This window comes from Paroedura picta, chromosome 10, assembly GCF_049243985.1.
Source record: "Paroedura picta isolate Pp20150507F chromosome 10, Ppicta_v3.0, whole genome shotgun sequence".
NCBI classification, from domain to species: Eukaryota; Metazoa; Chordata; class Lepidosauria; order Squamata; family Gekkonidae; genus Paroedura; species Paroedura picta.
In genome coordinates this window covers 80,770,999-80,785,865 of record NC_135378.1, presented here as the reverse complement: position 1 = coordinate 80,785,865, position 14,867 = coordinate 80,770,999, and the positions used below count along the sequence as shown (strand labels likewise).

The following is a 14,867-nucleotide window of genomic DNA, read 5'->3' as shown; positions in this document are numbered from 1 at the left end:
TTCCATCCTGTCTTCCCTTCCAGAGTGTCACCCCTCCTGTAAATCCTGCGGCAGCGGAGATCCTTCCTCCTGCACGTCGTGTGAATCTCACCTCGTTCTTTCTCACACCAGCACGTGTGTCTCAGCCTGTCACCTGGGATACTACAGGGATGAGAACCATCATTGCAAACGTAGGTATTCCCTTGGCGAGCAGTGAAGAACAGGCTACTTATTCATCGAACATGAGATTGTATATCGAGTGGTTCCATCCCCACTCTGCCTCAGAAGGCCACTGATCAATTGTGCCGTTCACTGGAACAATCCAAGCATTCTCCAGGTGGTCCTCCCCCAAGGTAGATGGCTTTTCAATCCATGGAAGAGCCACTTGATTTGAAAGAACTCTCCTTAGACTGGAGGAAGGCTTGGTGTAGTGGTTAAGAGCGGCTGCTTCCAATTTGGTAAGCTAGGTTTACTTCCCCACTCCTCCACATGCAGCCAGCTGGGTGGGCCTTGTGCTAGTCACAGCCCTGATAGTGCTGCTCTCACAGAGCAGTGACATCAGGGCTGTCTCAGCCCCACCAACCTCTCAGGGTGTCTGTTGTGGGGAGAGGAAAGGGAAGGCTATTGAAAGCCACTCCTTCGGGCAGAGAAAAGCAGGGCATGAAACCCAACTGTTTTTCATTCTTCTAAATAAACAGTGGGATATAAGTATTTTAATTAATACAAATATTTCCCTCATACTATGTGTGAGTGTAAATGCTGGACGATGAAGAGAGCGGGCAGGAAGAAAGTTGATTCATTTGATGTGCGCTGTTGGAGAAGAGTTTGACAGATATCACAGACTGCCAAAAAGACAAATAAGTGGGTCATAGAGCAAACCAAGCTTGAACTCTCCCAGAAACTGTCCACCCACCCACCCCATCCATCCATCCACCTTCCCATCCATCCATCCATCCATCCATCCACCCATCCATCCACCCACCCATCCGCCCGCCCGCCCGCCCGCCTGCCCGTCCATCCACCCACCCATCCACCCACCCACCCGTCCGTCCGTCCGTCCATCCATCCATCCATCCGTCCATCCGCATGTGTAGTGTAGAATGAGGCTGCAAACTGCCTTTGGTCCTTGTGGCAGAGAAAGGTGTGCGCTTGTGGGAGGGGGGCATTGGTAAATAACAAATAAAAAAGGACACCCAGGTAGCAGGGCTGGGTTAGAATATCCGGAGAGTCCATCTGTCCAGTTAAGAACAATGTCAAGTTCAAGCAGAACAAGGATTTGCCTCTGGAGAAGGGAACCTTCACATCTGATAGGAGGAAGGCTGATTAATGTTGTGGATATATTCACAGCCCAGGCCTGTGAGTTAGCATGCCGCGGGAGAGCGATCCATAATGCATATCTAAAAGTAATCTTTGAAGATTTTAAAATTCTGCTGCCCACCCCCTCCAAGTCCCAGAGAAGGGGGAAGAGAGCGATTGAAATAAAGATGTGAGAACAGACATCAAAGGGGTGAAATCTTCCTTAAAGCCAAGAATTTTGGCAAAAGTGCATTGTGTAATGGACCGAGACATGCATAATAGAAACGAAGTCATGAAAACGGGCATTTTTTTGAATAAGAGACTCACGTCAAGTAATGCTAATAAGAAGAACTTAACGGGCTCACTCTGTAAATTTTTATTTTGCCTTTCCCCTGCCGTTTTGAAAAATGTGCCTCTGCTACATTTCTGAAGTTTGCACATTTACCTCGTCATAACATCTCATTATTAGCTGTTTCTTTGCTCTGTTAATCCACACGTCTTTTTAAGAAGTGTTGCGGCTCTTAATTAATTAAGCCTCGTGACACCCCTCTGGAACTGATGGGATGAGACAGATGCAGCCGCATAGAAAACAAGATAAATAAGAGATTGGAGGCAGAGGGTTGGGCGGGGGCTGGGTGGGGGGCAGGGGAGGAGGGAGAGCTGGTTTCATGTCAGCATCCCCGTGAATAACAACCTGTGTGCTTTTTGGAGGGAAATTTTAAGGAGAAGAGGCCTTCATCTTGGGCATGCGGTGATGTCAACACCCCCAAAACATTTTACAGTTTTGCAACCATTCATACTTCTTTATCATGCCGGCTTCTCACCAAACTAGGGAGACCAGCTCTGTGTTGCAAAATTCCTACAGATTTGGGGGTGGAGCCTGGGAAGGGGAGGGGCCTAAGCAGGATACGATGCCACAAGAGTCCACCCTCCGTTCCTGTCCACACAGCCTGTTCCCATCTTACGGGTCTCATTGGCTTTGGCCTAGAATCATAGAGATGGAAGGCGCCTCCTGGGTCTTCTAGAATCATAGAGTTGGGAGGGACCTCCTGGGTCTTCTAGTCCAACCCCCTGCACTATGCAGGACACTCACAACCCTCTGGATGTGGTTCTCCAGTTGCAGGTGGCAAAGGGCAAGCGAATGCTGAAGAGAGAAAGAATGCCATCCAAGTTGATGCTGTCTATAACTGGTCCCGCTCTGAGCAGTGACCGCCCTTCTTCTTATCTCTCCTTCCAGCTTGCAGCGATTCATGCCTGAGCTGTGATTCAGGAGCTGCTTGTACCTCCTGCAGAGATCCATCCAAAGTCTTGCTGTTTGGGGAATGCCAGTATGACCGCTGTGCTCCTCAGTACTACCTGGACTTCTCTTCCAAGACCTGCAAAGGTGAAAGCAAAGATCTAGACTGGCTTAGGCCATATCGTAGCATTACGTCGCGTGGCTTCCCTGTTGGCTTGGGAGTGGTATTTTCATGTTCTTTCTATGCACACACCTGCAAAAGGTCCCTAATTCTGTTGAAACACACTGCTAGTGAATGTTGAAAACATGGCCAGTTTCTTAGACTTGAACCGGAGAAATGGCCTTTCTTATCTCTTTTACCGATGAGAAACTCCTGAAACATTCTCCAGGCTTCAAGAAACCCCCGGAAATGGTGCAATTTTGCAGAATAGGGTTGGGAAGCCTAGCTGTGGATTTGCCCACCTGGGGCCCCTCCCCTTCCCACCCCCTCCAGGCCCATCATTGGCCATTTTGGGAGAGAGGGTAGGGTGGGTCGACATGACCATATACGGTCACATCACCTGATAAATGTTTAACAAATTTTTTAAATATATTAAATATTAACCCATTCAGGAAACACTTCCAGAGCCGTCAAGAAACCCCAGGGTTTTGCAAAACCCTGCTTGAGAAACCCTGGTTTGAGATACAGCTCCCCTGCCTATTCGCAGTGTTGCATTTCTGCTTTTCTCCTCAAGGAGTTGGGGGACGCTATCTGCTAGCGGGGCAGAACAGACCTCCAAGTGATGAGGTCTATTCTGCCCCAGCTAAATCATAAATAAATCTTTTCCACTCGCGGAAACTCCGGGGATTTCCCACAAGGCCTGCTAATTAAGCTGGCCGAATTGAGGAGGAAGGTGACATTGCTGCCGCAGTGAAACTGAATTTCCGGGAAGGCGGAGAAGCGAAGTTAACAGGGAAGAGGAGAGGGGCTTCGTCTAGCCCGCAGCTTTAGGCAGCTGGCGGGTGTCTCTTGGGACAGGCACATGAGAGCTATAGGAAAAGACAGCCTTATTACGAGCAGGGCTACGGGTTTATTTAGCACTTGTGGCATGGTAGATGAGCCGTGTCCGGCTCCATACCCTAGAGCAGGGATAGTCAACCTGTGGTCCTCCAGATGTTCATGGACTACAATTCCCATGAGCCCCTGCCAGCAAATACTGGCAGGGGCTCATGGGAATTGTAGTCCACGAACATCTGGAGGACCACAGGTTGACTACCCCTGCCCTAGAGTGCCTCAGTGCTACAACAGACAGGTGAGACAGGCATGGAGTGCAGGGGAGCGTGGATGAGACTGTGGAACACAATCCACAAGGGATGGGATGGTAAAGTGATTCTCAGGTGTTGCAGGAATGGCAAAGTTAGAAGAAGGATGACAAGGGAGAAGAGTTGGTTTCTATAACCCGCTTTTTGCTACCCAAAGAGGTATCAAAAGTGGCTTACGATCGCCTTCCCTTCCTTTCCCCACAACAGGCACCCTGCGGGGTAGTTGGGTCTGAGAGACCTCTGAGAGAATTAAGAACTGAAATAGGAAAAAATCCTCAGCATTCCTCCAAGGAATTCTGGCATGTTGAGGTTTCCTCCCCATAGAAAGGCTGTCTTAAATAATGCATTTTTAAAGGGGACATAATGCACTCAATAATTTTCATAAATACCTATTTTGTGAGGATCTTACAGTTCTCAAGCATTACAAGGCATATTTTAATGTGGACAAACATCCTCTCAGTTGGTGTGGACAAACATCCCCTTCCACCAGGCATTTGGGTCCCTTAGATATATATATATACTCCCCACCCCACCCCCAGCGAAGACCCTGTGACCAAGTTCACCTATACAGCTGAATGTCTGACCATTTTAAGATGTTCTTAATAATTTTTAACAATTTTAATTCATTTATTGTATCGGTTGGAAGCTGCCCCGAGCCGGTAATGCCAGGTGGGGTGGGATCTAAATCAAAAAATTAAATAAAGAAAGAACCAACCCATGCCCATGTTTAACATACCTGGGAAATGTGAAACCCAAGAGAAGAATTAGAAAATACTTTTCTAAGGAGATCTCTCCTTCGGCTTCCATCTCTTTCCATTTTTTGCTCTCTCGCATCTGTTCCGCTGTTCTTCCTCTGCCCTTCATCCCATTGGCAGTTGGTAGGCCATATGGGGCATGTTAAAACAGACAAAGCCTCCATTGTAAAAAAATGTTTTTTGAATAAATCTATATTCTAGAGTGCGATTGGAGCTGTAATGCCTGTAGCAGTCCCCGGAGTACTGACTGTTTGCAGTGCATGGAGGGATACGTTCTCCACAACGGTGCCTGCGTCAAACAATGCCCGTTGGCTTTCTACAAGGAATCTGACACATGCCAAAGTAAGTCTACATGATGGCTCCCCCAGCATCCCGCCGATGGCCCCGGAGGCATATGGGACTCGGGTGGTATCTCTCTGAAGCAGACGGATGCATGAACCTGTGAAGCTGCATTATACAGAACCAGACCATTGGTGTACCACAGTGGTTCTCAACCTACCTGATGGCGTGATCCCCCTTTGGGTCGCCGAGGCTGCCGTTGCTGCCGGTGCCCCTCCCCTCCTTGCCCCTCCCCTCCTCGTTGTGGCGCTGGCCGCCTAGGGCTTCCACGATCGCCGAAGAGGCCAGCATGCGCCAGAGTGCGCAACCCTTGTGCCATTAGGAAGGTGGCAGAGGTGCGGCGGGAAAAGGGTCACTCGACCTCCAAAGGGGTCGCAATCCTCAGGTTGAGAACTGCTGGTCTACCATGTTCAGTACTATGAGAGCCCATCTCCGCTGGTTGGGAATCCCCACACAACTCTGAACTCATGGCATGGTTAGACAGTTCCCAATGTAGCCATTGTCAAGCCAAAAGGAAGTCACCAATTTCCTTACACCCCCTACACGTGAGCTTCCTCTTCGCGGCTGGCTCCACTTCCGGAGGTAGCCATGTTGTGGTTGCACCCACAACCCTGTCTCAGAATTCCATAGGTGCCTACAGGCTCAAAATGGTGGGGGATCCCTGCTCTACAACAGCAGATAAGTTGATGAACCTCCATTTTGTGCTGCCAAGTGGCTTCTACCTTACCGACTATTTGTCCCTGAAGATAGCATGAGATGGCCCCTGGACACTTAAGTTCCTTTCAGGAAGGGCGGCGTGCAAATGTCATGCACAGATAAATCTGCTTAGACCAGGGGTAGTCAAACTGTGGCCCTCCAGATGTCCATGGACTACAATTCCCAGAAGATTGGGAATTGTAGTCCATGGACATCTGGAGGGCCGCAGTTTGACTACCCCTGGCTTAGACCAAGGGGAATTGATTTCTGTGTCTCCTGTCTGTATTTTTTTAAAGGATGCGATGTCCATTGCCTCCAGTGTCGTGCCCCCGGTGAATGCGACAGCTGTGAACCCCCATTTCTTCTCTCCGGTTCGCAATGTGTCATGTCCTGTGGGAAGGCCTACTATGCAGACCACGGAGAACAAAAATGTAAAGGTGAATCAAAGTTTGAATGCTCTTGAACTCAGACACAGCAGATTTGACCCAAAGAGAATGAAAGAAGTGTGTCACATTGAGCAGTGGGAAATTCAGAACACAGATTTGACGTGCGGGTGCTACGGAAGGAGCTGCACAGTAATGAGATGTGGAATTGAAAATGAACGGAGTTTTCTTGCCAGCAAACTGAAGCTGGCCCAATAGCAAAATATAGTTTTGTAAAATTATGAACTGTATAAGGTAGAGAGAGTCTTCCTGAACGTGTTCCCCAGAGATCCCTTAGATCTAACAACATCAGTTAGTTAAGGATCTGTGGCCCTAAAGAAGTCCACCTCACCTCAACCCAAGGCAGGGCCTTTTCAGGGCTAGCTCTGAAGATGGAGTCCATCCCTAGGGCCTATGGCTGATGCCAGGATAACATCAATATAAGATAACATCAATATCAGATTGTCATGCCTCCTTCCTGTCCTTCCCTTTGTCCCCCGCTTTTTCCTCCAACTTGCTGTCAGGAATCAGGCTGAGCTCAGCCTGCAGAGTCCGAGATAAAGGCACATCTGAAACCCAACAGCCAGTTGTAGATCCAAGGAGAGCTTTATTAGGCAGAGTCCCCAGAATGCTAAAGCAAGCCAAGATCTTCCTAAGCAAAGATCTTGATAATAACAAAGTACAAAGGGATACTCAGGGCAGATATAGAGCCCACCACATAGGGGAGGGGGGTACATAGGCATTTTGGCGGGAGAGCGAGGGAGCAGCAAAAGGTAGGTTGATTCCCAGGCGACCAGATGGCCCGGAATCTTATCTGAGCAGCTGGCACTTTGTTGAGACTTTGAGTTGTCTCCGCAAGGACACTTACAGTAAGACTGATACATCAACATGGAGCCTCTCCCGCTGGGAAAAGGAAGGGAGGCTGGGAGGCAGCCGACAGGTGTTTTGCTTTATGGCCTTGGCGGGGCCGGCTGGTGAGATGCCTTAAGGCGTGCAAGAAACGAAACTTAGATGGCATGAATTGGGGTCCATGACACTTGCTCCTGGAAGTTATAAACTTCCCTCCACACTTTGTGTTGGTGCGAACTTCAGTCTATGGTTGAGGCCGGCACATCAAGGAAGATCCGAATGGCTCCCCTTCCAGGACAGAGCGATTGATATGGCGTCTGCGGGCTCCATCTGCCCCCCTTTTCCCACCACCCTCTATGAGATCTGTTCCGGGAGAATGAATAGTGTTTTGAATTGGGTTTTTTTTTGCCGTATCTTTTTTGCTTTAGGATGGTTAGGGCTGATCCTGCGTTGAGCAGGGGGTTAGACTAGATGGTCTGTATGGCCCCTTCCAACTCTATGATTCTATGATTCTATCTTTTTAATATTGTGATTATTGGATCGATGCTGTTTTTATGTCTAGGGTTTTAATGGGAGTTTTATTGGGGATTTTATCCAGACTGAGATTTTATCCAAACTGAGCCATTTGGGAGTGGCGGATACTAAACTGAAATATAACAACAGCAACAACAAAAACAACAATACCAGCTGTGATTTTATCATTAAAGAGTTGCTTTATGTATTTTTTATCTGTTTTGCCCAATGTTGTACATCGCCCCTAGAAGGCCCAGTCCAAGAAGGGCAGGATAAAAATGCCTAAATAAATGAATAAATAGGCCCTATGCAATTTAGCTAAACAGGCCAACAACAAAACAACAGCGTAACTCTTACATGACTAAGAGGATGGCACTTCCCAAACTCCAACAGCCATTCAGGTCAGGGCAAAGCGGCAACGACGGATGCCGTATTTTCCAAGGCCAAAGAAAGCCACGACTGGTGTTTGGTCCTCCTTCCAAGAGCTGTCCCTTTCCCTTTCGCTCTAGCTTGTCCGGAAGGATGCCTGGAATGCGAGGGAGCCAATCAGTGCCGAGTGTGTGACGCCACGACGTTTCTGCAGGAAGGACGCTGCGTTTCCGACTGCAGCCGTGGTTTCTTTGGCCTCCCTCAGAAGAGAGAGTGCAAAGGTGGGTAGCTTCCAGAGTCCTGCACACCTAGGTGCCCCATGGAAGTTTTATGTGCACTTTCCTTGCACAGGGACCTTTGTCACCACTATTTGCTGCATTGCACTCCTGCAGTGCTTTTTTAAGAAATGGATGATTGCTCTAGTAGTGTACCAATGACTGACTCTAAAGGTCAAAAGGTTATAACATAGTCATAAAGAGTCAACCAAAACGGGATCCTAGGTTAAGTGATCCGTTTTCTGTTTTATCTTCGTCAGTGGTTGCTCTTCCAATATACTGTCATAGTAGTAGTAGTAGTATCACATTGGCAAAATGTTCATAATCGTCTGGGGATTTCATAAAACCTATAAACATAGAGAAGGCTACTATATCACTGTGCCTTGTGATTTCCTTTTTTCTTCTGAGCCCACATTGAGGAATCCACGGTTCTATACTTGATTGGTGACCCTAAAGGTCAGCTGCAAGGAAGCTCTTCATGGCCAATATTTAGACACCGAAATGCTGGAATTGCTGGCCATGAAGATACAGTTGAACGATACTGTCTGATTGTCAGAAATCCGAACTTGAAAAGCGTCTGAATGGAAGGTTTGATTCCCCGCTTCTCCTCCACGTGCAGCCAGCTGGGTGACCTTGGGCTAGTCCCAGTTCTCTCAGAATTCTCTCAGATCCACCCACCTCACAGGGTCTCTGTTGGGGGGAAAGAAGGGAAGGTGATCGAGACTCCTCAAGATGGAGAAAAGGAGAGTATAAAAACCTACTCTTCTTCTTCATGGGATGTTGATCTGCATATGTAGAAATGAATAAAAGCACATTGTTTTTGTTTGTTTTGATCTTGTGAGAGATCCTATGACTTCCTTCCACTAAACAGGAACAAACCTTCCTCCAGAGCAAGTTTCCTTCCGCTAGAGCAAGGTATCTTGCTTAAAAGAATAGTCATAGGATCCAGTTCTCATTATGACTTCAAATAATCTGCATCCTTCCTTTGAGAAGTTTGTTTTAAAGGCTGCAGACAAGGAGAACACACAGGCAAGACCAAGTAAACTGTCTTTGAAAAAAAAACATTTCCACCCTTCGGGGATACTCACTTCACAAAATATTTCATAAATCCCACGCAGAGCTTTATTTTACAAAGCTTGGAACGATCCAAGAGCTGAATATGAAAGAACGTAATAGCAGAATACAAAAGCATCTAACGACAGTAGTTTTGAGAAACCGTCGTTCATTCTTTTTATAGTCTAAAACACACTTTCCTTTTTTGCTTTCTTGGTATAATTAGAGAACTGTAAAAACGGCAGCCAGCCTGCGAGTGAAACTAGAATGCAGATAGCATGTAAATGTGGGGAAAAAAAACTATTCAAGAGTTCGAGAATTCAAAAGCCATCAAAAGTATGTTGCCCCTACGTGATTCCGTCAGTTCTGGCTGGCCCCGGAAGTGACATCATGACAGTGCCTGTAACATTACATCACTTTGCCACAGAATAAGCCTCCTGCTGGTTGCCAGCCTTGGAGAACTGGGTCCTGACTCCTCATCATGAAGCCTCCTGGGTGTCCTTGGGAAAATCACAGTTCTCCTACAAGGTCCCTGTAGTGGCGAGAGGAAGGGAAGGTGATTGTGAAGACTGGTTGGTGACCTCAGGCCCATCCCAGATCTCTCCAAACTCTTTCCGCCTCCCCTGCCTCAAAAGGTGCCTGTTGTGGGGAGAGGAGATTCCTTAGGATAGAGCAAAGCAGGGTATAAAGACCTACTCTGCTTCCTCTTTTATTCTATCTAGAGATGAACTTGCCACCTTTTTCGTATTTCAGTGTCTCTTCTGAGTAATGAAAAATGTTCCGCCTTCATCTCTCTCCCATTCGCTCGGCATTTTAACAAGTTTCCTTCTGCCCCAGAAACAGGATTCAAAGCCACCTCTGGACTGCAATCTAGTCCTAAGGGAGCCGAGCAATATAATATTCGGCTGGTTGATGCTGACGTTGTTGCACAAGCTAGTTTTAGGTTAAATCTCATTTTCTTATATGTTTTTCGTTTTAATTGTGCTTTGTAATGGCCTTTGGCTACATACAATAAATGTTCTCGTATCGTTATATGTTTTTAATTAGTGTTTATATGTTGTACACCACTCTGAGCCGGTCTGCTGGGAGGGCGGTATAGAAATCAGACTACTACTAATAATTAGGAAAAGCACAAAAGATGCAGCCCAGAGAAAAATCTTATGAAATAAAATATTTTTTCACAATCTTTTGCTAGGTCTTTGCTAGGGCAGTGGTCCCCAACCCCTGGTCCGGGGACCGGGATCAGTCCGTGGATCAGTCGGTACCGGGCTGCGCCTCCTCCTCGTCCTCCTCCTCGGCTGCTGCCTCGGGGGCTGCCCTGCCACTCTGCTGCTGGCTCACCTTTGGTGCTCTCCAGTGGCTGCCATGGCTGGGGCTCCCCCTCGGCATGGCACTGTGCAGCTGCTGCTGGCAGCACCCCCTAGTGGGCGGCGGGAAGGCAGGGGCACCGGCGGGAAAGCAAGTGGAGCAGGGACTCAGGTGCTGGCAGCGACGACCCTCGGCAAAAGACTACCCCCCTGGGCCTCAGTAAAATTGTTAAGCGTTGACCGGTCCCTGGTGATAAAAAGGTTGGGGACCACTGTTTTATGGGACGCACAAGCTAGTTAGTTCACCAACTTCCTGCAGGAGCTCCTTGACCTAGTGCCTGTCTAGATATTTCTTGACATTTCCTTCTTCTTGTGGCCTTTTGACTCTCTCCTGAGTCTTTAGACAAGGCACAGCTTGGTTTGACTTTGCCCCTTGTGCCCCTGGCCTGAGCCTTGGGATCCTTCCACTTTCCTTGACCTCTCGATGGACCTTTGCACCATTATATTGACCGGGCATTGTTTCTCTTTCTTTGTTCCAGTGATCGTGCATGCTCTTGCGCTCAGTGCAAACGGCTCACTCCAGGTGGGGATCGGCGGGGTGAAGCCACTCGGCATCTTCCTCATAGACGTTCAAGGCCTCGACGGGCAGAGAGGAGAACTGCTGTTTCGAGTGGCAAGCCCTCCCACCAATGGCAGGCTGCTGACGGTGGCGACTGGGCAAGAGGCGGAGCTGAGCCAGGGTGGCCATTTCACCTGGGAGGACGTGAAGGAGCAGCGGATTCTCTTTGCGCATGACAAGGAGAAATCCAGGTGACTCTCGTTTGTGTGTTTTGCTTTTGACATTTCCTCTGGCTGTGAATCCTGATGGTGTTAGCCATTCAGTCGAGTCCGACTCTTGGGAGAGAATAACGCCTGGTTGTGAAATATATATATAATTTATTTTTGACCGCCGAGGGAGGCTGAAAATGCATCCGGTTTCGTGCGGCTCATAGGGCAGACTCATTCACCAGGAAAGTTTGTAAAATTGTAGTTTGCTATCCCTACGTAAACCAATACAATCAAAATAAAGATATGAAAAAGGAGCCCGCTTTCATGACATTTCCAGCACTTATTATTATACCCCTTAGTCATTTTTGCAATTGCTTTAGGTGCTACATTCCATCTAGAAAACATCTTATACCAGTTTTCTCTTAGTATCTGGCTGTTTGTCACTTTGGGCACAGTTGCCCATATGCATTCCCATGTTTCTAAAGTAAGATCAGTTCCAATATTCTGCATCCACTTAATCATACAAATCTTAACTTGCAAAAATCAGCTGTTTCTATTGGCTGCAGAGGAGAGTACACGCAGTAACGGGTTTCAAGTTCAAGTACAACGATATAGGCTAGATATCAGGAAAAAGTTTTTCACAGTCAGAGTAGTTCAGCAGTGGAATAGGCTGCCTAAGGAGGTGGTGAGCTCCCCCTCACTGGCAGTCTTCAAGCAAAGGTTGGATACACACTTTTCTTGGATGCTTTAGGATGCTTAGGGCTGATCCTGCGTTGAGCAGGGGGTTGGACTAGATGGCCTGTATGGCCCCTTCCAACTCTATGATTCTGTGATTCTATGATTCTATGAAAATGGCAAAACGCCCGTCCATAGTTAATAAAAAACCAAAGGAAGACTTCCAGGAGCAGTGGAGCTTCTATCTGGACGACCTTGTTAAATGAAGCTTCAACGACAAAAAAAAAAAAAAAAAAACTATGGGAGGCATACGGATGGGGATATATTGTGCGGAATATATATCTACTTTCTTTCTTTTCGTATACCCTTATAGAAAAAAAATTAAAAATATGTTTAAATTTTAAAAAATAAAGATATCGCTTCTTGGAAAAACCTAGAAAAAATAGCAGCGGCAGGTAATGGAGGTCGGGGTGGGAAATTCCCTGCCCTGTTTGCCTACAAAAATGCTTTAGAGCAGGGGTAGTCAAACGGCAGCCCTCCAGATGTCCATGGACTACAATTCGCTGGCAGGGGCTTCTGGGAATTGTAGTCCATGGACATCTGGAGGGCCGCCGTTTGACTACCCCTGCTTTAGAGCATTAACACTAGGCACATCATCAGGGCTATATCTGTGCAGAAGCCAGTGCCCTTGTGGTGTTGTCCGTTTTCAAACCCTCCGTTTTCGTCATTTTTTAAATTAAAAAAATAAGTTTCTAGCTCCTAAGGCTTGCAAATGTATGGGCAATGTCTGGTGGAAGCCTGTAAATGGATAATGTGAAGATGCCTTTGTTAGGTATGATGAGACGGTCCCCCCACCCCCGTCCCCCCAGCCTATTATAATCTGTGATCAAACAGTCTCTATCGGGCTTTTGAAGCTCTAGAGAGAGCATATCATCCATCTGCACATTCCTGCTGCACGATTCTCTCTATTCCAGCTGATATCCACGTATATAATCTTTGGTGTTGGGGGGGGGATTTTGATGTAGGAACGGTCATTTCTCCTTGCAAGTCGGCCTTCAGCAGGACCTTTCTGAGCCAGAAGTGTTCCTTGTTCAAGCCCTTTCGACGCAGGTAATCCGAAAAAGATCGCTACCTGTTTTGTATGTTTTCCCAAATGTAAAAAGAAAGTGTGTATTGTTTATTTATGTTCAATTCAAAACGTTGCTGCCATGCCTTAAAGCTGCCCGTCACTAGTTTAACTTCCCCCTACACTAACCTGTCGTCATAATTCATTTCCTTTTTCCTTTTTTTCATTTAACGTAGTTGGTAAACCCTTTTACGCAGTGGCGTGGGGCCAGATTAATTGGCATGTAGAGACGTACTTTTGTATAGCTCTCTGTTCCATTGGCTTCCCTCCTCTTATCACCTTTTATTCCCTGCTCCCCACCCCTCCCCTCCCTACAAGCTGCTAAGTGCAATCCTGCACAGACCCTAAAACCCATGGAAATGGTTGTATTTAGACAGGCTTAACTTTGTTTCGAACTGTACTGCATATGTCCTATGAACCTGCAGTTTTATTTTTATGCAAAAGGCCCAGTCTTAAACACCAGCATTTTACATCTTTAATCTCAGCCTAATTTTTTCACAAGAATTCATGTGTTTAGGCCTCATGATGTTGAAGAACTTGAAAAAAACAACCCAAAACAGGCAGTTTGCAGCCAGAGACTTCTAATACTTGTGTCGTTGGTTTACAGTGACCTTTGCAGGGTCTGTCTCTCTCTCTGTCCATCAGTTAACCCCATTATTCTTCTAGAGCAGCCTTTCTCAACTTTTTGTCAGTGGACCACACCTCCCTGTCACACCCCCGGAAATCATGTCACCAGAAGTGACATCATCCAGACACTCCCACTGGATGTGACATCACATTCCATTGCCTCCTGCCCCCCGTGCCAGAAATAGCCCAGCAGACTACCCCACTGGGCTGGAAACAGCGCTGAGGCCACTCCCACCCCCACTCCCCCAACGCAGTTAAGTTAACGTGAGAGTACTTACCTCTCTTGGCTTCACTCGCTTCCATGTGTGATGAGCCTCAGCCAGCAAGGATTTTTATGACTGGGGCCCCTCCCCTTTCCACCCCTCTAGGCCCATCATTGGCCATTTTGGAGAGAGGGATGGATGAGTCGACATAACCATATATGGTCATATCATAGAATCATATAGAATCATAGAGTTGGAAGGGGCCATACAGGCCATCTAGTCCAACCCCCTGCTCAACGCAGGATTAGCCCAGAGCATCCTAAAGCATCCAAGAAAAGTGTGTATCCAGCCTTTGCTTGAAGACGGCCAGTGAGGGGGCGCTCCCCACCTCCTTAGGCAGCCTACTCCACTGCTGAACTACTCTGAATGTGAATTTTTTCCCCTGATATCTAGCCTATATCGTTGTACTTGAAGTTTAAACCCATTACTGCGTGTCCTCTCCTCTGCAGCCAGCAGAAACAGCATCCTGCCCTCCTCCAAGTGACAACCTTTCAAATACTTAGAGGGCTATCATGTTCCCTCTCAACCTCCTTTTCTCCAGGCTGAACATTCCCAAGTCCCTCAACCTATCTTCATAGGGCTTGGTCCCTTGGCCCCAGATCATCCTCGTCGCTCTCCTCTGTACCCTTTTTAATTTTATCTACATCCTTCTTGACGTAGATCCCCCAATTTAAAAAATATATAATTATAATAAAATTTAATTGATTCCCACTCAGTTGGCGAAACCCTTCCGGGGCCATCGAGAAACCCCTGTTGAGAAAGCGTGCCCGAGAATCTGCCCTACTTTTCTTCTCCTCCCCCCTCCCCCCTCCTCCATTTCTGACTTCTCAACTAATCCGTGTCCTTGCGCTTCAGGAGATAAGTGTGCAGTTGTTAGCAATCACCACAACGGGACTCCTTCGTAATATGTTATTTCTGGTAGACCCAGAGAATTACTTGCCTGGTGTTTAAAGAGAGTCCTTGAACTGCTGACTCGTGCCACAGAGCTGAAAAGGCCAATTCATCAAACTTCCCAA

The 14,867-nt window shown here is 47.3% G+C and overlaps 1 protein-coding gene across 3 annotated transcripts in view; it reads left to right on the top strand.

Moving 5' to 3' along the window:
- FRAS1 (Fraser extracellular matrix complex subunit 1) overlaps positions 1-14,867 on the top strand; it is a 282,626-nt gene that overhangs the window by 175,290 nt on the left and 92,469 nt on the right. Inside the window, exons 21-27 of one of the 3 annotated variants that reach the window (XM_077301091.1) lie at positions 24-170; positions 2,513-2,659; positions 4,771-4,911; positions 5,901-6,041; positions 7,898-8,038; positions 10,932-11,202; positions 12,861-12,945. In XM_077301091.1, coding sequence (XP_077157206.1) covers positions 24-170; positions 2,513-2,659; positions 4,771-4,911; positions 5,901-6,041; positions 7,898-8,038; positions 10,932-11,202; positions 12,861-12,945 — 1,073 coding nt within the window. The remainder of the gene's footprint in view (positions 1-23; positions 171-2,512; positions 2,660-4,770; positions 4,912-5,900; positions 6,042-7,897; positions 8,039-10,931; positions 11,203-12,860; positions 12,946-14,867) is intronic. The other 2 variants (XM_077301093.1, XM_077301092.1) reach the window with 2 other exon arrangements.